Below are 24,624 nucleotides of genomic sequence, written 5' to 3' on the forward strand. Positions count from 1 at the left end.
AGGGGGGAGCTTTAAATGTTAAGAGCGGTATTTTGTATTGTATTCAGTAGTGAACAGGGAGCCAGTGAAGCTGAGAGAGAGTAGGTGTAGTATGTTCATTGGATTTAGAACAGCAGGTTATTATCCTGGCAGCAGAATTTTGAAGAAGTTGTAAGCGATGGATACGTTTTTGTGGAATGCCAGATAGAATAGCATTACAGTAATCTATACGTGAGGTGACTCGGGCATTAACCAATACTTCAGTACTGTGTTGCGTAAGAACAGGACGATGGAAGAAGGCAGTCTGAGAAATGTTACTTATATGGGAGGAATTATTTAATAATAATAATAATAATTATTATTATTTAATAATTGCCATTATTAGTGTATAAATGGATATAAATAATTGCATTTAAACGATTCGCCAAAATCTGTTGTATGTAAACGATACTGTTTTAAACGTTATCATTTTAACATCAGAAGACCCGGTTTCCATGTCTACCTGTATTAGTTTAAATGGCACTTTTGCCACTCGCAATATGGCAGATGCGCTGACATATCGTGTCGACTGGGCAACACAAGTGAATGCGGCGTCTACCTATATATGTCTATGATGTCGACACCTAGATAACGTTATATACCTTGGCATGAATTTTTGGCTGTTGCTCCACTAGACACTCCTTCAGGTTTGTGGTGTTTTTTTCCTGCGAGTTTCTTTCTACATGGCTTATACTGGGTTTTATTTTCATCAGCGTTGTGATTAAAGTTGGTCCACATGTCTGGCCACTTTTTTCACCCAAGAATCACGTTGGCCGACATAGCGGAGTCGAGTGAAGTGGGATTCTGGCTGACGTAATGATTTCCTGATGGCGCCCAAACTAGTGTTAGCCAATTACAAGCATGCATAAAAGATTTAAAATTGCACCACGATATTCATGTGTGTTATTTATTGGTGGACAGTGTCATGTGTCATAGAGATATGCAAACAGCTTCATATTGCTCATTGTCCAGTTTTCTGTTTGGAACACGTTCGATTTGTTTAGTTTTCGTCAACAATGATTTTAAAAGTATTCGTCTTAGTTTCTGTCAATAATGGCGCATTTTTATTTAGTTTTTGTTCTATTTTTGTCACTGAAAAAAATGTTGTTGATAAGTATATTTCATCTTAGTTTTTATCAACAAAATTAATACTGAGCTGCACCACCATCTGGTTTGAGAACTGCAGTGTCTCTGACCGTAAGGACCTGCAACAGATAGTGCACAGTGCTGAAAAAATTATTGGGTCCACTCTGTCCAGATCACATCTTTTGCATCCGCAAAGCTTCCAGCATTGTGAAGGACCACTCCCACCCACCCTTTGGTCTCTTTGTCCCACTTAAATATGGCTGAAAGTGCTGTAGCATTTGAAGCAGTTCTGCCAGGTTTTGGAGCAGCTTCTGGCCAGCCAGACACTGAACTCCGTGCTGATACCCCAAGTCCTCAGATTTGTTCCTAGTAACTTGTTTATATGCAGTATACTTGTTACAATTTTTATTATTAATTATTATTTATTTATTACAATTTCAAGAAATTACCATCTATACATTTGGCTATTTTGAACTAGCAACCTTAATTCAGATCCATTCAAACACAGTGGTGCGTTTCTTCTATCGACAATTCATCTCCTGTCTTTTCTGTTATCCAGCCAAGTCTTCCTCACTGGAATTACATCCTTTTCTCCCTATGTTCTACCAGGGTATATGATCTGCCATTGCTTGTTGCTGCAAATACTCGTAATACACACCAAACTTTAATTTAAGGAGGGCACAGATCCAGATATTTTAGGTTAAATTAGTTCTACTCCATGTCAAATTGTTGAACATATTAATGATATTGTAGCCATTTCTTCGTGTGGTACATTAAACCTTTCACAAATTGAGCAACACCAAAAAAGACCCCCTCCTCAATTCTGAGGTTAAGGATCTTGAAGTGGATAGAAAAATTCTGAGCTCAAAGGTATCTGATGCATTGACCTTAGAAACTTAAACCACAAGACTTTCTCCTACAGCAATGATTTTAAAGCTACACGAAGAGAAGCACTTCTTGCAAATGTTTCCAAAAGCAATGTAGTACCTCAATGCAAGGCATTTTACTCGACTTCTCATTTACAAGTGTAATGAGGAAATTACTAACTGATCAGACTTATTTTACTGTATTTTTGATGTTCTCAATTAGAAAGTACTGTAAATTGAAATGTCAACAGCGCTTTGAATCCCACACCCACTATCTGAACAGAGTTTCGATGTTCTCCCTTTGTCTACACAGGCTTTCCTTCCACATTCTCAAAGGCATACACTTGCTTTCGATCTGATCCTGTGGGAGTGTGGGTGTGTGCCTAATGCTCCAGCTTTTCTATGTTCCTAACTTGGACAAAATGAGATTATTATGCTGCTATTGATATACTATATATAGTAACCCACCCACTGAGCAATATTAGTATGTCTCCTTCAATGATTCACTGCTACAAATGCAAAGAACAAAGACACATCATTACCAAGTGCCCACACTTAGATGAACTAATGCAGTGCGGATGGGCAAAGAGCAATTGGTATTGTAGACTGGTTTGTTCAATCCCTTTATCATTTTGATGCCTACCCAATGCCATTGATAGATAGATAGATAGATAGATACTTTATTAATCCCAAGGGGAAATTCCCATAATCCAGCAGCAGCATACCGATACAAAAAACAATATTAAAGAGTAATAAAAATGCAGTTAAAAACAGACAATAACTTTGAATAATGTTAACGTTTACCCCCCCAGGTGGAATTGAAGAGTCGCATAGTGTGGAGGAGGAATGATCTCCTCAGTCTGTCGCTGAAGCTGCTCCTCTATCTGGAGATGACACTGTTCAGTGGATGCAGTGGATTCTTCAATGATTGGCAGGAGCCTGCTCAGTGCCCATCGCTCTGCCACAGATGTCAAACTGTCCAGCTTCATTCTTACAATAGAGCCTGCCTTCCTCACAAGTTTGTCCAGGTGTGAGGCGTCCTTCTTCTTTATGCTGCCTCCCCAGCAAACCACCGCGTAGAAGAGGGCACTCGCCACAACCGTCTGGTAGAACATCTGCAGCATTTTATTGCAGATGTTGAAGGACGCCAGCCTTCTAAGAAAGTATAGTCGGCTCTGACCTTTCTTACACAAAGCATCAGTATTGGCAGTCCAGTCCAATTTATCATCCAGCTGCACTCCCAGATATTTATAGGTCTGCACACAGTCTCCTCTGATGATCACGGAGTCCTCCTAAAATCCACCACCAGTTCCTTGGTCTTGCTGGTGTTCAGGTGTAAGTGGTTTGAGTCACACCATTTAACAAAGTCTTTGATTAGCTTCCTATGCTCCTCCTGCCCACTCCTGATGCAGCCCACTATAGCAGTGTCGATAGCAAACTTTTGCACATGGCAGGACTCCAAGTTGTATTGGAAGTCTGATGTATAAAAGGCTGAACAGGACCGGAGAAAGTACAGTCCCCTGCGGCGCTCCTGTGTTGCTGACCACAATGTCAGACCTGCAGTTCCCGAGACATATATACTGAGGTCTGTCTGTAAGACAGTGCGCGATCCATGCCACCAGGTGTGAATCTACTCCCATCTCAGTCAGCTTGTCCCTATGGAGCAGAGGTTGGATGGTGTTGAAGGCACTAGAGAAGTCCAAAAACATAATACTTACAGTACCACTGCCTCTGTCCAAGTGGGAGAGGGATCGGTGTAGTATATAGATGATGGCATGCTCTGCTCCCACCTTCTCCTGGTATGCGAACTGCAGAGGGTTGAGGGTGTGGCGGACCAGTGGCCTCAGGTGGTGAACAACAACTGCTCCATGGTCTTCATCACATGTGATGTCAGAATGACAGGCCGGAAGTCATTAAGCTCACTAGGATGTGATACCTTTGGGACAACCTTATTGAGTAATTAGGTCATTTATTGCATGTTTCCTTACGACACTGGATATAGCCAAGGGGCACTGGCAGAAGCCAAAGAAAAAAATGTCATTTAGCACCCCTGTTGATTACTGGCGGGATTGTGACATACCTTTTGGGTTACAAAGGGCACCAGGAACTTTTTAATCTGGTGCCTGGACTCCTACAGCCTCATCACACCTTTAGTACTATTTGTGTTGACCAAGGTATTTTTCCAACACCTGAGAGGAACAATTGCAGCATCTGTTTACTATGCTGTGTACATCAATGTCTGCAGGTCTTCATATTAATAAAAAAAAATGTTATTTTTGGTCAGACAGACAAACAAAACACTTGGGTAAAATAGTTGGACAGGGTCAAATCAAGCTACAATAGATGACGTGCAAGGCTGGCCTCAACCAAAAATGAAGAGGCAAGTACAAACTTTTGTAGGGTTCGTACCATGCTGCTCTGAGTGAGCTGTACCTTTAACTAACCTAACATGAAAGTCAACCCCCATGCACATGGTCTGGAATTCCACATCAGAAACGTCACTCGTGGACTGATGTCATGACCCATTCTTGTAGTAGCCATCTTCTCTCTTCCGTTCCTGCTCCAGATTGATGCATCTGCGTTTGGCTTGGGCACTGTGTTAATTTAGCACATTAATGGTTCTGAACATGTTGTGTTGTTAGCTATCTTGTTGGTGTTCTTTTACATAGGCTTACTCTCGGTTAACTCATACCATTTGAGGCTTCACCAGCTCTGAATCTGGCCCTGGTTCTGGGCCTCAACTGGGCTACTCTAGGTCATTCTTAATGATTTTAAGACACTCCAGTGTGATTTTTATAAAATGCTTCTGATCACTATGCTGTTTGAAGATGAATGGTGCAACAATGAAAGTTCTTTTAGTTCCACTTTTTGTTAATATGCATTATTTTTAAACCATTCCACTTTCATCATTTTCAGTTTAGCTTTATGAACTTGTGCTCATTTCTATTTTAGTTTTTATTACTGGAGACTTGCCTGTATAGTATTCCCTTAATAGGATCATTTCCATTTGGCGTTAATAGTATCTTAAGAAGGGCTGTTTAATGAAGAAAATCACGCTGTGCCACCATAGCACAAGGACTGTAGAAACACACGCATATGCCCATAAGATACTGCAAATCACTTTTTTTGACCAGAGTATCAACTAAAGATGTGCGTCACCAGTGTTGTTGAAGTGTCCATCTGTTCAAGGAGCAGGCCACTTACTTTTAAACTTTATATCAAAAACTGCTTTATGAAGGCAAGTGATTGACACAACCTGCGAGACGTTCTCAATTCAAATGGCTATATTGAGTTAGGTCGACTGAGGTGACCAAACAGCAGCTTTCTGCAGACATGAAATTATAGTTTTGTTCATCATTGTCACTTATCATTTTACCTTCTATAACAGATATGCATTTTTTTTAGCATGTCACGGCCCTTAACCTCTTTATAGAGGTCTACTAAAGATGTTTCCGAGGTATGAAATTCATCAGCTTCCTTTGCTTTGAACTTCACAAACCCAACCGCCTACATCTATTACACATTTCTTGTTATTGTCAATATTGCACACTACGTATTATTTCATTCCATGCCATAATTTTGCTGTGTTTCAATGTACATGAACAGCTGGACGTTAACTGGTCAGACTAATAAGGCTGCACATTGTAAAAAAGAAGGGACAGTCAACAGTACAGAACTGGTGGATTGGCTTATTTTTAAAAATTGAAACAATTTTGGTTTCCACACTTTTTAATTTTATTTTGATTAACAAAATTCTATTTTTAGTAACTTTTAGTGTTCTTTAATAACAAACCTTGCTACTATGTTCCAGTGCTCTTGTGGATTGCAGGTTTCCCTCCAGTGTTTTTAATTTAGCCTCATCTTGTAAGTTTTCCAGTCCCTACCATGGTGAAGGCTCCCCAAAGCATTGCTGCTTGCAACCACCATGCTTCTCTGTTCTTGATGTGCTTTTAATTTTGCAGCAACCAACACATGTTTAGCACTGAAGTTCAACAGTTCAATTTCGGTATAATCATCCAAATTGTTGAGTATCCCATTTGCCTCTGGAAAAAATCCAGGCAGACATGATTTCCTCACCCCATCAAAGAGTGTGTTCCTGCTATTGTGTTGCGGTCTTAAGCACAGTTTCTCCCATCTCTGTCATGGAGGACTGTAACTCCTTTATATTTGCTGAAGACCTCCTTGTAGTCTCTCTTGTCACAACTCATTTTGTCCAGATACTCAGAATTGGAGGACAGCAAGTTCTGGGCTGATTTGAAGTTTCGTATTTTCCTCTACTTTTTAATGATTGACTTCACTGCGATTTGAGGCATGTGAACACAAGTTTTTTCATTTCGGACGATTTTTTTTCCCAATAACCTTCTCTCAAATCATCTTGGAATGTTCCATGGAAGGACTAGAATGCGAAAAGTGTCTGCACATTGGCAGACTCCAGTCCAGTAACTGAGGGACGTGGCAATGAGAAAAGATCCAGTTACTTTGGGGTGGGGGGTTAGGAGCAGGGATTAGTTACATATGTCAAATCATGGAGGGAATATATGTATGTTATCAATAACCTTAGTTAACTTTTATTTGATAAAAAAAAAAAATATCCACTTCGCTATTAAGAGTACTTTGTTAATTAAGAGACAAAAATTTGTTAAAATATATAATGGTTCCATTCTCCAAAAAACTGTCCAGTCCACAAAAAACTGAAAACATTTCGAGAGAGTAAATATTTCATATAATTCTGAATGGAACAATGTATCTTAAGACTTCAAGAAGTTTTTATTTTAGTAGGTGAAAGCATGCCAAGGACAACAAACAGATAAATAAGTGAACAATATGTGCTACATATTCCATTTTCTAGAAGAAGCCACATGGCAATTTTGTTAAGACACATCTAATGGGTTGGTCTCATGAGTGCCTTGGGAACAGCTTGAATTCTTTCCAGCTAATAACAGAATTTCAGTGTTGTATAAAATATCCAATCACCATACTTCAGTAAAAGTAGAAGTGCCTTTCTGGAAAGCAACTTTACTAAAAGTAAAATTTGTCCATGAGAAAACTTCTGAAGCAGAAGCAGAAAATATCCAATATTAAGTGTTTACTGGTTGTAAATTAGCTGGTGTCAGATATGAATTTCAGATGGCTTGTTCCAGTAGAGTCTCCATGGGAAGAAATGGATTATTGGTAAATGAAGAAGCCAGTATCCTATTTACAGAACCATTCTTGGATTTTCGTAAATTCCTAGTAAAAAGCTTATTTGCAGACAGGCACCTGATGGCCAACAACGTTCATACATCACATGGCTGTGTACATATAATGTAAACAAATCTGGGACACACACACTCTCCACACTATCACCTGCACGACTGACTTTTAGTAGGATAGATCCGTTAAGTATTTTTTTGTTAGTGATACCCTTGTACTCTGATCAGAAACGTGCATTTATCCTACAAGGTGAGGTTTTCCTATTTGCCAGGGTCCGGTGTTTATGTTTGTTAACTCCTGGTGGTACACCTTTCTGGTTTCATGCTGACAGAGAAAGTGTGTGTGATAATTTTCTTTTCCAGGTATCACTTTTGTGGTCAACTGTAACATGACTAGAAGTGGCTTCTGTAACTCTGGGTAAGACTCTTTGCATCCATCATTCCCATTCTTGAGTGGTCTACTTTTAGACCACAGAACCAATACTCACTGAAAGAATTTTTTAAGCGATAGCCTAATCCCTGCATACCCTTAACTCAAGTTTGGTCAAAACGCCAGGTAGGCTGGCTACGGTTTTATAATTGTCTAAAAAGTGTATGGAGTTCATTATCAAGGCAGTTTTACCTTAGTATTGCCAGATTGACAGACATATCACACAAATGTTTTCTTGTTATGCATCTACCTGCTTTAAAGTGACATTGTTGGCATATGATGCAAATAAATAGTCAATTACAAGGGATGGGCTGATGTACCTAATAAAGTGGCTACTTCGGCAGTTGTTTCCAAGCTCAGTCCAGCTACACAGTAACTCCCTTATATTTCATGATCAGTCCATCATTCAAAACCTTTAATTGTCTCTTTGTTTAGTGAGCTGTCCTTTAATTATCTAATGTTAGAAGAATGAATAATTACTAAGCTTCCTTTTCCATTTTCTTTGTAATTCACCCTTTTCAATAGTTTGTTCCCTGAGCGGTATCCAAATGCTGACAACACTGAATGCTACAGGAGAGGAATGACTTCAGTGCCATATTGGGTTGCTTGCTCATTTGTAAAAAAGAAAATGAGTAGACAACTGAGGATGGCCATGAACTCATTTACTATATTATCGTTTGCTCGCTATTAAGACAGCAAAAGGGGTAAATTAAAAGACAAAAAAACTTGAAATTTAAAGCTATTGCAAAGAATACAAATACTTAAGAATTTCTTAGACTTGAACAATCACAATGATTAAAAGTATGAATGAAACACTGATTGCATAACTGGTTTTAATAACCTGGAAATATGGAATCACTTAGGACTGAACTTGACAACCACCAACTTAGTGCACTTTTTCAAAACAAAGCACTAACAGACAGGTTTGTGCAAATATACCACACTTATATTTTTCATAAAATTAATTAAAATGCAATTCAATGTGCAACTGCCGCTCAAAATCTCTATTCTTAAAACAGGACTTGTTTGGTTTAAACATTAAACTTCTACATATGTTTATAATGAAGTCAAACAGGCATGCAATATTGATGAAGGTTAATAAGAGTTTAGTTGTCAATATTGGTTATCACTCAAACTGCTTATGTACTTTCACCTTTTAGCCTAGCTAAACAAAAGGTGTAAGGAATGAACAGTTCAAATGTTTTAAGCACCCTATAAAAATATAACTTGAAAATGATTCAAAATTTTCTTTTAACAACTTTATTATGGTGTCTGTATTACAAGATGGATACTTATCAGATTAAGCTTTGCGAAAAAACTGGGGTAAGAAAACTACTTCCTTTAAGAAAGGAGTATTCTAGCCCTAGAAAAGGAGAGGGTAGAAGAGACAGCGGAGTGTCATCTGCCTTCTGTACAAGAGAGCTGTATATGCAATCCCAGCCACAAATAGGAGCCATTCCTACCCTGCACTGCTGTTTTAAATCACTTATGCTTTACATTTTATACACAAAAAGTACAAGAGGTCATGTTGTTTAACAGCTGTCATTTTTTTTTTAAAGAAATGGTTTCAATATACAAGAACACAGTGCTGAGCCATTAATTACAATTTAAAAAGACAGACAGGGTGAAAAGAAAGGAAAGGGTCCTGTGTGTGAAGGGCACCATTGGGCTTTTCCTAAAGTACAAGAGTGCGTAGCAAGGGGCAGTAGAGGAGCGGACATACAAGATGGCTATTTCTAACTTTGCTGCTTGCCCTTCAAGGCCTTCATCAAGTCATTCTTGAGAGCATCTTGCCTGGATTTGTCTGCCATTGTCTGAACACTCCTGTGGGATAGAGAGAGAAATGATGAGGTTTTGGCAACAATGATCAGCACCAGCAACTACTAAACAAATGTTTCACTTCCCAAGAAGGACTGACTGACAGAGCAGCAGCAAGGCAGCATGTCTGTTTCATTTCTATTCACTCTCGAACACATAGGTTGGTTTATATTTATAATGGGATTAATACAACCAAAAAACAAAAGGTGGCAGCATTCCTGAGCTGCTTGGTATATGTGCTTTAAAACTGCATTCATGTTTCATAAAACAAAAGAGTGGAGCTCATTCTATTAAAACAGGTTAGTCAAAACAACACTAAAGTGTGTTAGTAAAATGCACAAATGAGCTGGGCAGCACCCAGCTACTTCACACTGCTTGCTGTCACAATGCAACACTCTGTCATGCAGAAGCACTCTGGTTACCCTGGCACACTACTGGCATACTGCCAGATACCTGCCGACTCTAGTTATCTGGCTGGATGTAAATCTGCCGCTGAGTGAGCACCTGAGACAGCTCACGCTGCAGCTGCCTGTACTTTTGATTGTCAGGCAAAGCATCAATAGATCTACAAGGAAGTGAGAGGGGAAGAGGAAGAACTAAGAATGGCTGTAAGAACATAAAATCAGAAATTAGAAAATGTAAATGAACAGCTCTTCCTATTAGAAAAGGAAAGTGAAATTCATTATTATGACACAAGTTATTTTCTCCAAGTTACAAAAAGTAACTGAGCGGCTATTTCTTTGCACATATTAAGAAATGTTCTAAGTGTTAATCAAGATATGAGCTCCTGTACATTAGAAAAGCTCTTCTGTGAAGCAGGTATCCATCCAGGTATCTCAGAAACCTGGACTAATATTTGGACCTGCTACTGGTTGAGTAATAAATAAATAAAACACACTATCAAAATTTCTTAATGCAACTGAAGGTTATCGGAGGGTGGAGTTTAACCTAAGATGCCAGGCCACCCAAAAACACACCCAACATATGGGTCAATCTGAAACTGCCAGTTGATGTTCCTTGCAAGTATTTGGGGATACAAGTGTAAAACTGTAATACCTGGAAGAAAACCCATGTAGAAATGAGAGCATGCACAATTCACATGGACAATGATAGGACAATAGGTCCTTGACACAACAGTGCTAACCGCTGTGCTATAGTGTCTCCCGTAAATAAAATCTGGCCAGAATTATGAATGGTTATATTCCCTACTACCAGCTTTACAAGAGATCTAATATTTCTTACCCAGATGCTACTTTTGAGAGAAGAGGAAAAAAAAAGAAGAAAAAAAAACAACAAAATCCTCACCTCAGGCCATTTACAATGTCTTTTGTTTTCCCAAAATATATCTCATTCAAAGTACTTCGGATCTTATTTTCCATGTCCTACAGAAAGAGGACAGAAAACATTTCAAATATACAGCATGTATTTACTCAATAAAAAGAACTAAAAGATGCAGAAAAAATGTAACATTTATATCTCTCTCTCTCTAATCCCCAGTTGTGACCAGAACATTAGTAAAACCTGTAAATATACAAAAAAATATATTTATTGGACTCAAAATCACGAAATTCTATAAATATGTAAAAGAAAAATTTAACAGAGTAAAAATAATGAAATGAGAATAAAATATTTACTCTTACCGATTGTAGTATTCCCATTAAACTGAGGTCCACTATGCTCAATGAGTATTTGTAAGAGACTAAATAAACAATCCACTCGTTTTAACCGACATTCTTATAGATAAGTCATTTTTAAAAAAGTTTATTTAAATAACAGGAAAAATCACGTGAAAACTAAAGTGGTATTCAATGGGTCATCGTAACTCATCGACCTTCAGCTAACTAAATAACCTAAATACAAACATTAGTGTTACGAATAGACATACAGTATGTATGTGTATATATATATATATATATATATATATATATATATATATATATTTTTTTTTTAAATAGTTTGTGAAAGTTTACTCGATCAAAAATAAAATCACAACTTTCCTGATATTTTACTTTATAATTTAAAAACTAAATAAGAATCTGAAAATCTAACATCATCACATTAAAGTTCGATAAATTCTGAAAAGAATGATACCAAACATATACAGTGGGTACGGAAAGTATTCAGACCCCCTTCAATTTTTCACACATACCGCTTAGAATTAAGGCCAAAAAGTTCTATCTTGGTCTTTTCAGACCAGAGAATCTTATTTCTCTCACCATCTCTGAGTCCTTCAGGTGTCTTTTAGCAAACTCCATGCGCGCTGTCATGTGTCTTGCCTCTCCTCAGTGTGTGTGGAGGCAACCAGGCACTGCTCATCACTTGACCAACACAGTCCCCACAGTGAAGCATGGCGGTGGCAGCATCATGCTGTGGGGGTGTTTTTCAGCTGCAGGAACAGGACAACTGGTTGCAATTGAGGGAAAGATGAATGCGGCCAAGTACAGGGATATCCTGGACAAAAACCTTCTCCAGAGTGCTAAGGACCTCAGACTGGGCCGAAGGTTTACCTTTGAACAAGACAATGACCTTAAGCACACAGCTAAAATAACGATGGAGTGGCTTCACAACAACTCTGTGACTGTTCTTGAATGGCCCAGCCAGAGCCCTGACTTAAACCCAATTGAGCATCTCTGGAGAGACCTAAAAATGGCTGTCCACCAACGTTTACCATCCAACCTGACAGAACTGGAGAGGATCTGCAAGGAGGAATGGCAGAGGATCCCCAAATCCAGGTGTGAAAAACTTGTTGCATCTTTCCCAAGAAGACTCATGGCTGTATTAGCTCAAAAGGGTGCTTCTACTAAATACTGAGCAAAGGGCCTGAATACTTAGGACCATGTGATATTTCAGTTTTTCTTTTTTAATAAATCTGCAACAATTTCAAAAATTCTTTTTTTTTGTCTGTCAATATGGGGTGCTGTGTGTACATTAATGAGGGAAAAAATTAATTTAAATGATTTTAGAAAATGGCTGCAATATAACAAAGAATGAAAAACTGAAGGGGGTCTGAATACTTTCCGTACCCACTGTATATGTAGGTTTTAAAATAAGCCTGATTTAAAAGTGTGACAAAAACATCACATAAAATCATTGTACTTTTAGGCTTAGGATTTCATTTATTCCTCTCTAATATGTATAGGCTCCCATTTCAGTTTTTCAGCACTACTTTAACCAAGATAAGAAAATGTGACCCACTAAGTTTTTGTTTTTTTTTAATAAAGTAATCCAGTTTTGTATCTCTTTGTCAAACCCATCAGATATGCGAAACTATAAGTAGCGAAACAAACATGATGCATTTCTCATTTTCTTATTCTTACTCATTTCGCAAAATCAAAAGTGGAATTAACTACCCTGGACAATCTTCACTACAATTGTACGGTACCCCTTCTTTCCCTCTTGGTATAAATAAAGTGCTATCACCCACAGACTTTTTGAAATGGCAATCTGTAATAAGCCTTACCCAAATCAAATTCCACAAGCAAGCTTTTGGTGTTTTTTGTTTTTTGTTTTTTTGGTGCTTCTCTAGCAGCTATCTCAACGCAAAACACTGCATCAGTTGTTTCTCTGCCTGACAAAAAGGCAGATTGCTCCTCCCATATGGTACTCTCTTCCCTGAGCCTTCTCTTTACAAGCCCTTCCCAGATTTTCATCATGAATGACATTTTTATCCTTGTATAGTTTTCACAATCCTGAATATCTCCCTCCACCTTATATAATGGATAAATTGCAAATGGGTAGAATCACACAGTTCCTCCACTCCTTCGATATTTTCACTTGATCATAGATCCTCTGCATTAAATCCCATAACACATCTACACTGTCTTCCTTTAAACTCTTCCATACTTCCACAGGTATTTCATTCATTCCTGTTTACTACATATTCTACAATTTAGTGCCTCCCGTTTTCCTTCATCCTGATTCTTGGTACTAACCCTTCATTCAGGACTCCAACCTTGATTACTACCCTTAGAATTTCTGTATTCAACAGCTTTTCAAAGTACCCCTTCTATCTAATGTTGATCCTATCAAGCCCACTTAAAGACCACTCCTTTACCTTTCATCTGCTTTATCTGCAAAACATCCTTCCATGCTATGTTGCTAGCCTTTTCTGTTCTAAAACTTGTTTAGTTTTTCATGCACATCCTCGAAAGCCTGTGCCTTGGCTCTTACCACTGCCCTCTTTGGCTCCTTGCTTGTCTGACTATACATTTCTCTACCATCCTCCCTCTGTAGTTGGTACCACATCTTCTTTGTCTCTTTCATGCCCTTCCCATGTTCTTCACCACCGCTTCAGATTGTGCTAGCAAACTTTCTCTATCAGTGACCTTGCATTTCTTTACTTCAAATTAGATCAACACATTAGAAAGTCTCTCTTCCTCTACATCAAATATATACATTTATTATAAATATATTTATAAATATACCAGAGGCTTCAAAAATAATTTGACAGTAAGTATCAATATACTAATTAAAAGTGAAATTAAAAACAGATGAGTTTTGTGATTGCATTTCCAAATCTTTAACTTATGTGGTTTGATGGTTAATGCAAACTTTGTAAACTAATACAGACCTAAGTCTGCACAAAATTTTTCCTACAGGAGAGAGTGTTCTAAGCAAGGAAAAGAGGTCAGGTAGAGCAAGTTGTATTTTATTAAAAGGAACAGAAAGTGATAATATAGTAATAAAAATAGCTATTTGATTCAGAATCACTGAAGATGACAACTTTGAGGAAGCAACAAAATTAATAATTACAAATGAAGTACTTAAATATTTTTAAATAGTTTCACTAGGTTTCATCATTACAATTGTGTTTTGAAACCGAAATTATAATAAAATTCCAAATCATACTATAGGGAAAAAAATAGAAAGAAAAAAATAAAATTTACATAAACTTGACAGTAAACCTAACAAAAGGCACAATATACTTAAAATTAGTACTACAGACAAAGTATGAAAGGACAAAAATACACAAAAACATTTTACCTAAATGAATTTAAAAATCCAGTAGTTTGTTCTAGATATACAGAATGAGTACAAACATACTGTAATACAAATATTACTTTATTTAAAAGTGTTTAATATTTGGGAGTTTCTATATCAGATTTGGATAAGAAAGTACATCACAAGAGTCAATGAAGGATATCAATTTAATGGGTATATTTTATGTCTAGAAAAGGGGTTTCTGCATTTAATGCACTTGCGAATTTAAATCTAAAATTTAAATTAGAATAATCTGACATAACCTGAATGGTGGTTGGTATCAAAAGAATAACATAACAGTTTTAAAAGTCAAAGAATAACAGGGATTTTTAGACTGAAGAGAATGAAGTCTGAAGAATGAATACATTACTTTAATCTTTTCTAAAGATGAGCAGAGAAATTAAGAGGAAAAATGTATTTTATTCAAAATGAAAATAAAATCTAACAGTCAATGGCAACTGTAATTTCAAAACAGTTCTAGGGGTTAAGGTAGGAAACATTCCTGAGCCTGAAACACTGGACTGGGGGACAAAAGCTTCCTTAAAAAAAATATAAAAGTTAATTAGCATATTAAAAGCAGTGCAAAACTAAAATGAAAGAGGAAAATTGCTTCAATTTAATGATTAATAAACAATAAACATCTTTAAAGTGTCCTTTACTCATCATGGCTATGGATATTTATCAAATGAGTGAAACAAAGAAAAAAGTTAACCATAAATTGCAGACAGAGAATTAAATCAAGTAATGAAAATTGCAAAATAAACTAGCATTTACATTTTTAAGAGCACAGTCTATCTTGACAGCTTTTCATAATTCAGCTTCTAAGAATATACAGTGCAAAAACATTTCATTTTTCACATGAAATACCAAGGTGTGTCCTTTGCCCCTCTTCCTTTCCTCCAACAAAGCCAATGCAATTTACTTTTCACATCTTGTACTACTGCACTTGTGCTCTCCCATCTCTTAACCAACTTCACTTTTTCAAGCAAAGACTTTGAATCGTGTACACAATCTACTCAGTGAGTCACATAAAGCATTGTGTTTTTGATTGGTTAACAGACTACCCTGCTGCCATACGATTGCTAATTGGGAAAATACTATTACACAATAGGTTAAAATGAATTCAAGGCAAAAAAACTGCATTATTGATTTATGATGTGATTTTTGTTGCTTTAATAAAAGCACAGCACATTTTTCACAAAGAATGTTATATTAAACAAAAAGGTAAAAGCCTTATATATAGGGAACTTTTTATTTAAATAAAATAAAACCAACTGCCTGTCAATTAGCTTAAAAGAACTATTATAAAAGTTCAGATTTTTACATTTTTAAAAAGCTAAATTAGGCTGAATGTCTCTTTCTTGTGAAAGTTTTACAATCTACCTTTCTATGGATTGGGACCGCATTTAGGAAGAAGTTTTAAAATAAATATATGAAATGTTTGTCTAAAAGGGACAATTGCTTTCACCATAATGTGTTCATAAGTAAGGATTCATTCGATACTAAACCAAACAAGGGTGCACTTACCTCTACCAGTCGCCCAATGTTAGCTATGTGTGGAGAAGAGTCACTAACAGTCTCATCCTTCTCCATCTAAAACCAAAGTCAAAGCCATACATTAACTACAAACAAGGTGTTGGCACCCTTCCATCCCAAGGATAGCCCAGATACCTGTCTTGTCAGACTTCCACCCAAATTCATTGTTCCTGAGCCAGTCTTGGTGGTCTGTAACCACAACATAACTGTGGATGTAAGTTTGTAGTGGGCTGTGCGACCACTGGACTTTTCCTAAAATTGACAAATGAAGTAAAATGACAAGAACAAAAAGAATGTCAACACATCTATGAGGTACAAAATGGAAGCCTTTTCTATGAAGTCACTGCCACAAACCTGCACTTCTACCACATGGATTGAATCCCAGCATCCCTTGATCTTTTTGGAGCCATCCCCAGCCTTTTTGATAAGAATTACTCCAGCAAATCCATGATCCAGATCCCAGAGATACACAGAGGACACACCTCCTTCGAAATACCTTAAACAAGGGCAAATCCGACAAATAAACACTCATACTCTGGTAATAGCTGTATACTTTGACTTACTTTTGGATGGAGAAGATTTAGACACTCACAAATCTCTGTACTGGTCAAATGCATTGTTTGCCTCAATCTCCAATTTACGCAAACGGGCAGAGGGCATGGCACCATCCTCGATGGGTGGTTCATACTTATTACTCCAAGGAGACCTGAGAGTTGCAAAATAAAACAAAATTTTCAGCTTTCCCTTGTTTCAGACTTAAAATCATAACATTTACTTAATTTACAGCAACAGGGATGATGATTGGTATACACAAATGAGGAGGAAAAAAATTTGATTCAGGGTATACAGTACCACAAAAGGGTAGATAAAGACCATTGGCTCAGCAGGATACATTACTTAAATTAAATTAAAAATATAAACTGTATCATATAGATGCAGATGAGTGATTGAAGTGAAATTTAAAAAAGTGAAAATTGCAGATGACAAAAAAATGTAATATATAGCAAACAACATGAAATAACAAAATATTACAAATGGAAATGGATAGAGGCCAGAACTGGAAAGAAGTATATCAAAGGAAACTTAAGAAAATGTGAAGATTTTACACATACAAGAGAGGAACTGAACTGCACTCACAATAGCAGTCCTGTTCTGAACTCTTTGTTGCTCTCCACCATCAGTTCTGCTCATAGTAGCTTATTTATATGCAGTACATTTGTTTACTATGCTGTTTTTATTAGTATTTATTCATTACTATTTATTTCAAATTATTATTCTCTATTCACTTACCTAATATTTATTATTTGTCAAATTATACTATACTTCTTTACCTGTCTTGCACTTGTCCTGTGATAATGTATATGTTGCACTGTGGTCCTGGAGAACGTTACTTCATTTCACTATATACTGCAATACTGTGCATGATGGGCGATATGACAATTAAGCCACTTGAAATGACTTGACTGCAAAAGGCCACTGTGAAGTTTTTGGAGTTCCAAAACAATTTTGCCTCACTGGTAAATGAATTACTGTATATTATGTTATACAAGCATCGCAGTTTTTTGCTAACTACTCAACTAGGGTTAGAGAAAGAAGTGTCCCTCACAATCAGGATACACAGAAGCATTAATGTTTTAACTAACTGTACAAACCTTTTAAGACGGTTTAAAAACTAAGTAATCATCGCAGACCTCAGCATTAACATTTGTTGTGCACCATTTGTTGTAATGCATTTTGTAATGCATATACAGTGGTGTGAAAAACTATTTGCCCCCTTCCTGATTTCTTATTCTTTTGCATGTTTGTCACACAAAATGTTTCTAATCATCAAACACATTTAACCATTAGTCAAATATAACACAAGTAAACACAAAATGCAGTTTTAAATGATGGTTTTTATTATTTAGGGAGAAAAAAATCCAAACCTACATGGCCCTGTGTGAAAAAGTAATTGCTCCCTGAACGTAATAACTGGTTGGGCCACCCTTAGCAGCAATAACTGCAATCAAGCGTTTGCAAAAACTTGCAATGAGTCTTTTACAGCGCTCTGGAGGAATTTTGGCCCACTCATCTTTGCAGAATTGTTGTAATTCAGCTTTATTTGAGGGTTTTCTAGCATGAACCGCCTTTTTAAGGTCATGCCATAGCATCTCAATTGGATTCAGGTCAGGACTTTGACTAGGCCACTCCAAAGTCTTCATTTTGTTTTTCTTCAGCCATTCAGAGGTGGATTTGCTGGTGTGTTTTGGGTCATTGTCCTGTTGCAGCACCCAAGATCGCTTCAGCTTGAGTTGACGAACAGATGGCCGGACATTCTCCTTCAGGATTTTTTGGTAGACAGTAGAATTCATGGTTCCATCTATCACAGCAAGCCTTCCAGGTCCTGAAGCAGCAACACAACCCCAGACCATCATACTAACACCACCATATTTTACTGTTGGTATGATGTTCTTTTTCTGAAATGCTGTGTTCCTTTTACGCCAGATGTAACGGGACATTTGCCTTCCAAAAGTTCAACTTTTGTCTCATCAGTCCACAAGGTATTTTCCCAAAAGTATTGGCAATCATTGAGACGTTTCTTAGCAAAATTGAGACAAGCCCTAATGTTCTTTTTCCTTAACAGTGGTTTGCGTCTTGGAAATCAGCCATGCAGGCCGTTTTTGCCCAGTCTCTTTCTTATGGTGGAGTCGTGAACACTGACCTTAATTGAGGTCTGCAGTTCTTTAGACGTTGTCCTGGGGTCTTTTGTGACCTCTCGGATGAGTCGTCTCTGCGCTCTTGGGGTAATTTTGGTCGGCCGGCCACTCCTGGGAAGGTTCACCACTGTTCCATGTTTTTGCCATTTGTGGATAATGGCTCTCACTGTGGTTCGCTGGAGTCCCAAAGCTTTAGAAATGGCTTTTTAACCTTTACCAGACTGATAGATCTCAATTACTTCTGTTCTCATTTGTTCCTGAATTTCTTTGGATCTTGGCATGATGTCTAGCTTTTGATCTACTTCTCTGTGTCAGGCAGCTCCTATTTAAGTGATTTCTTGATTGAAACAGGTGTGGCAGTAATCAGGCCTGGGGGTGGCTACGGAAATTGAACTCAGGTGTGATACACCACAGTTAGGTTATTTTTTAACAAGAGGGCAGTTACTTTTTCACACAGGGCCATGTAGGTTTGGATTTTTTTTCTCCTTAAATAATAAAAACCATCATTTAAAAACTGCATTTTGTGTTTACTTGTGTTATATTTGACTAATGGTTAAATGTGTTTGATGATCAGAAACATTGTGTGACAAACATACAAAAGAATAAGAAATCAGGAAGGGCGCAAATAGTTTTTCACACCACTGTATGTGTGTGTATATACAGTATACACAGACACATACATATATATATATATATATATATATATATATATTTATATATATATATATATATATATATATTATATATATATATATATATATATATATATATATATATATATATATATATATATATATATTTATATATATATATATTTATATATATATATATATATATATATATATATATATATATATATATATATATATATATATATATATATATATATATATATATATATATATATATATATATATATATATATATATATATATATATATATATATATATATATATATATATAGGTATGTGTGTATATACAGTACATACATACATACATACACTAGCAAAATACCCGAGCTTCGCAGCGGAGAGTAGTGTGTTAAAGAAGTTATGAAAAAGAAAAGTAAACATTTTAAAAATAACGTAACATGATTGTCAATGTAATTGTTTTGTCACTGTTATGAGTGTTGCTGTCATCAAGGATTTGATTATCATTATTTCTTTCAATCATGTTCATATTTGTATGATATGTTGTGCTCAAGTTACATTTCGTGTTTGTCAACCGTTGTAAAGATAACCGACTTCATTCATCGAAGTGTTCACTACCCAAATCAGTACTCATGAATCTAAGATGTTTAACAGGCATTCCCGGTATTAAGTTGTGGATTTGCCTGCGAATATTTAGCGGCAGCGTGTCTATGAACTTAATTTAAACTTGAGCTTTACACCTTGCTCTCTTATTGATATGTCTACATATCCGATTCAGAGGGTTGTTCCTTTCTTACTGCATCAATAAACAGCTTGTCTTCCTCTTTATCTGAGACATCACACACTGCATGCAAGGGTTTACCTTTCCCAGTCTTGCAAACTTTAGCAAAGTGGTTCAATTTACTACATTTTTTACACTGTCTTCCTTTAGCTGGACATTGACTTTTTCCACCGTGCGCTTTGTTTCCGCAGTAGCTGCACTTATGAATATGCTTGTATGCGTCACTCGCTTCTTATTCTTTTGCTGCCTTCTCAATTGTGTAATATGTTTTTTGTTCAGCTCTCTTTGGAGCTTTTGCTTGTTGTCTGCGTACTGCATTCACAGTCAGTTCACGTGAGCCGCTCAGAGTACATGCATCGAAGGTTCTCAGCTATTGATGTGCTATCTTGTGCGATCTTGCGATGTCCACGGCTTTATTTAATGTAAGCTCAGACCCGGCACTTAAAAGTTTCTCTCGCACTTTTTCTGAGTTTGTGTCAAACACAATTCTATCCCTGACCATCTCATCTTCGTTTGCATAAGCACAGTCCTTCACCAGCAATTTTAACTCCGTTACAAACTGATCAAAAGTCTTGTTTATACCTTGCGTCTTCTCACTAAACTTGCGTTTAGTCTTAGGCATGACAAAAGCCTCGTAGCGGCAGTGCGTCTGCTGCTGACGGATGGCCTTATATGGGCAGGCACTCAATTACGTGGGAGGTGTGGGTATGGGGTACGCAATATAGGCAGGCAGCCAACTACGTGGGAGGCATGGTGACGGGTTACGCAACTCTGCCTCACACGGCGACCAAGCTGCAGGCTATGGTCGTATATATGTACGTAAGTAGGATTCAGTTATGACCGTTAGGCGTAGAATTTCGAAATGAAACCTGTTTAACTTTAGTAAGTAAGCTGTAAGGAATGAGCCTGCCAAATTTCAGCGTTCTACCTACATAGGAAGTTGGACAGTTAGTGATGAGTCAGTGAGTCAGTCAGTGAAGGCTTTGCCTTTTATTAGTATACTAGCAAAATACCCGCGCTTCACAGGGGCTAAGTACTGCCTTAAAATTTGTATTAAGAAGAAAATTAAACCTTTTTAAACTGACGGAAAATATACCAATAATTATTTGTTAAGGATCTCTTTGTATATCACAATGTGAGTTCAGCCCTCCGGTTGTAATATGACCAAGCTGTGCGCTGAGCTTACCCTTGAGCATGCAACGTACAGTTGGCCATGTGAACAGTAATCTTGTTTCAAATCTCACAGCTTGGATTGCTGCTGTCATAATCGGGTTGAGTTTCATGGTTTGTTTCAATTACGACAGTATTTGTAGGACTTGTGTTGAAGAGACATTCGGCATCTGTCAAGCATTGTAAGTATACAACCGGTTTCATCGATAAGTTCACATCCAGCTTTTGAGAGCTTAAACATTCATAAACATCAAAGTGTCCACTACTGAAATCGTCACCTGTGAATCTAAGATGTTTAAGAGGCATTGGCGGTTGTTGAAAGGTGTAAAATATTTGGCCATTTCGGTACACTTGATAGCGTCAACCGAACAATTCAGCGGCAGCCATCAACTCACATGCAGATCCATAGGTGAAGGGCTTAAGCATTTCACTCTTATAGAGCTCCTGTGTAATATAATTATCTCCTGTACCGTCATCAGTCCACACCTTGAACCTGTCCCAGTCATTCAACACATAAGACGCAATGTTCCTCCGGATATCAAGAGTGAGCCTGATATGGCCGTGCAATATGTAACAAAGAGAATGGAAAAGGTAGGTGCCATCTCCGGGCATGGAAACCACTCGGTAAGTGACAGTTCTTTGATCGATGGTGATCACCTCGATAGACATGTTAATGGGGGTACGGTTGGAATGATAAAGGAAATGGGTACCTGAACAATGTAAACCAAGTCTAAAATACCTACACAATAACTATAATCGTAATAAATGAACAATAAAACAGCGGAGAAGCCGTGGATTTATTAAAAAGGCTGTAGTTATCAGCAGGGAGACGATAATCCTGTGGCGAAGCAAGGAAGGGAATGTAAAGACTGGAGCGACTGACAGCCCTAGGCAGGCAGCCAACAATGTGGAGGCGTTGGGATGGGGACCGCGCCGCTCACACGTGACCGAGCTGCAGGCTATGGGCGTATATATACGTAAGTAGGATTCAGTTAGCGTTGGGAACCCGCGTACCAAATTTCTTGAAGATGGGCCCATAAGTAACAAAGACCGTTAAAGTTCAATATGGCGGCCGACAGTGGCATCATACCACCGAAATAAGTACGTACATTGGTTTCGGTTAGCGGAGGGAAGCCGCCTACCAAATTCCGTGAAGATGGGGCCATAAATAAGAAAGTTCAACATGGCGGACGTTGTCGACTGTCAAGACCGTTACGTGTAGAATTTCGAAATTAAACCTGCTTAACTTTTGTAAGTAAGCTGTAAAGAATGAGCCTGCCAAATTTCAGCCTTCTACCTACACGGGAAGTTGGAGAATTAGTGATGAGTGAGTGAGTGAGGGCTTTGCCTTTTATTAGTATAGATTAAACATTATAATTTGTATATATTTGTGTGTGTGTGTATTTAGTTAGCCTTTTATTGGCTAACTAAAAAGATTACAATATGCAAGCGGGGTCCAAGTTGCTTCGAAAGCTTGCATAGTTTTTAGTTTAGTTAGCCAATAAAAGGTGCCATTTGCTTGTCTTTTAGAACATTAGAACACTCTAGACGAGAACAGGCCATTCAGTCCAACAAAGCTCACCAGTCCTATCCACTTATTTCTTCCAAAAAAAATCTGAGTCGAGTTTTGAAAGTCCCTAACGTCTTACTGTCTACCACACTACTTGGTAGATTATTCCAAGTGTCTATGGTTCTTTGTGTAAAGAAAAACTTCCTAATGTTTGTGTGAAATTTACCCTTAACAAGTTTCCAACTGTGTCACAATGTTCTTGATGAACTCATTTTAAAATAACAGTCTTGATCCACTGCACTAATTCCCTTCATAATTTTAAACACTTCAATCATGTCACCTCTTAATCTTTTTTTGTTTAAACTGTATAGGCTTTTAATGTTTCCTCATAATTCAACCCCTGTAGCCCTGGAATCAGCCTAGTTGCTCTTCTCTGGACCTTTTCTAGCGCTGCTATTTCCTTTTTGTAGCCTGGAGACCAAAACTGCACACAGTACTCAAGATGAGGCCTCACCAGTGCATTATAAAGGTTGAGTATAACCTCCTTGGACTTGTATTCCACACATCGTGCTATATAACCTAACATTCTGTTAGCCTTCTTAATGGCTTCTGAACACTGTCAGGAAGTCGATAGCTTAGAGTCCACTTTTACTCTTAAATCCTTCTTTGGAGTACTTTTAATTTTCAGACCCTTCTCATAAGGTGTACTCTTGATTTTACCCATTGTGTATTCAAACCTAACATTTTTACTTCATATGCGTAATACTTTACATTTACTGCCATTAAATTTCATCTGCTACAAATCTGCCCAAGCCTGTATGCTATCCGAGTCCTTCTGTAATGATAACAGATTCCAAATTATCTGATAATCCACCTATCTTGGTATCATCTGCAAACTTAACCAGCTTGTTACTCATATTCCTATCTAAATCATTTATATATATTAAAAATAGCAGCAGCCCTAGCACTGACCCCTGTGGAACACCACTCTTAACATCGGCCACACCCTGAACTCCAACTTCTTTTAATTTGATGCCCAACCTCTCATGTGGCACCTTATCAAATGCTTTCTGAAAGTCTAGACAAATAATATCATATGCTCCACTTTGATTGTATCCTTTTGTTGCCTCCTCATAGAATTTCAGCATGTTTTCTCAACCCATCTCTTTTCTCAACCCATGGTGACTGTTCAGAATAACTCCTGCCCTTGCCATGTGTTGCTCAATCTTATCCTTAATTCCTTCCATTAATTTTCCTGTGATGCAGGTTAAGTTTACTGTCCTATAGTTGATTGGATCTGCCCTGTCACCCTTTTTATATAATGGGATGATATTTGCCATTTTCTAGTCCTTCGGAATCTCTCCAGTGCGCACTGACTTCCTAAAAATGTGTGTCATGGGTTTATATATGTACTCACCAGCCTCCTTAAGAACACGAGGATAAATATTCTCTTGTCCTGGGGCCTCATGTATAAACGGTGCGTACGCACAGAAATGTTGCGTAAGAACATGTTCAAATCGCGATGTATAAAACCTACACTAGGTAAAGGCACGCACTTTTCCACGGTACCTCATACCTTGTCGTATGCAAGTTCTCTGCTCGGTTTTACAGACTGGCGGCACCCAGCGTCAAAGCAATGCTACTGTTCCTGTGTGGTTACTCTTCATTTTCCTGACGCGGCTTTATAAATAAACAATATGCGGTTAGTTTCAGTGTATTAGTGTAATGCATCTGATTGCAATTAACTTGTATCAATATAATGGTACAGGGAATAGCCATAGTATTCCAAATACCATAACTGCTTTAGCGTTGTTAATCTCAGTGCACCTTCTTCTTTCAGCTGTTCCTGTTAGGAATTGCCACAGCGGATCATCTTTTTCCATATTACTC

General features: G+C 37.6%; 1 protein-coding gene across 4 annotated transcripts in view; it reads right to left on the reverse strand.

The window, feature by feature from the left end:
- Positions 1–8,829: 8,829 nt before the first annotated feature.
- Positions 8,830–24,624, reverse strand: part of capzb (capping actin protein of muscle Z-line subunit beta) — a 54,877-nt gene continuing 39,082 nt past the window's right edge. The window contains exons 4-10 of one of the 4 annotated variants that reach the window (XM_039756004.1): positions 16,519–16,632; positions 16,281–16,422; positions 16,062–16,178; positions 15,918–15,983; positions 10,716–10,792; positions 9,833–9,975; positions 9,329–9,416 (exon numbers count right to left, since the gene is read on the reverse strand). In XM_039756004.1, coding sequence (XP_039611938.1) covers positions 9,873–9,975; positions 10,716–10,792; positions 15,918–15,983; positions 16,062–16,178; positions 16,281–16,422; positions 16,519–16,632 — 619 coding nt within the window. In that variant the 3' untranslated portion in view covers positions 9,329–9,416; positions 9,833–9,872. Of the gene's footprint in view, positions 9,417–9,832; positions 9,976–10,715; positions 10,793–15,917; positions 15,984–16,061; positions 16,179–16,280; positions 16,423–16,518; positions 16,633–24,624 lie in introns of all 4 variants that reach the window. The other 3 variants (XM_039756003.1, XM_039756005.1, XM_039756006.1) reach the window with 3 other exon arrangements.

Source organism: Polypterus senegalus, chromosome 6, assembly GCF_016835505.1.
Source record: "Polypterus senegalus isolate Bchr_013 chromosome 6, ASM1683550v1, whole genome shotgun sequence".
Taxonomy (NCBI): Eukaryota; Metazoa; Chordata; class Cladistia; order Polypteriformes; family Polypteridae; genus Polypterus; species Polypterus senegalus.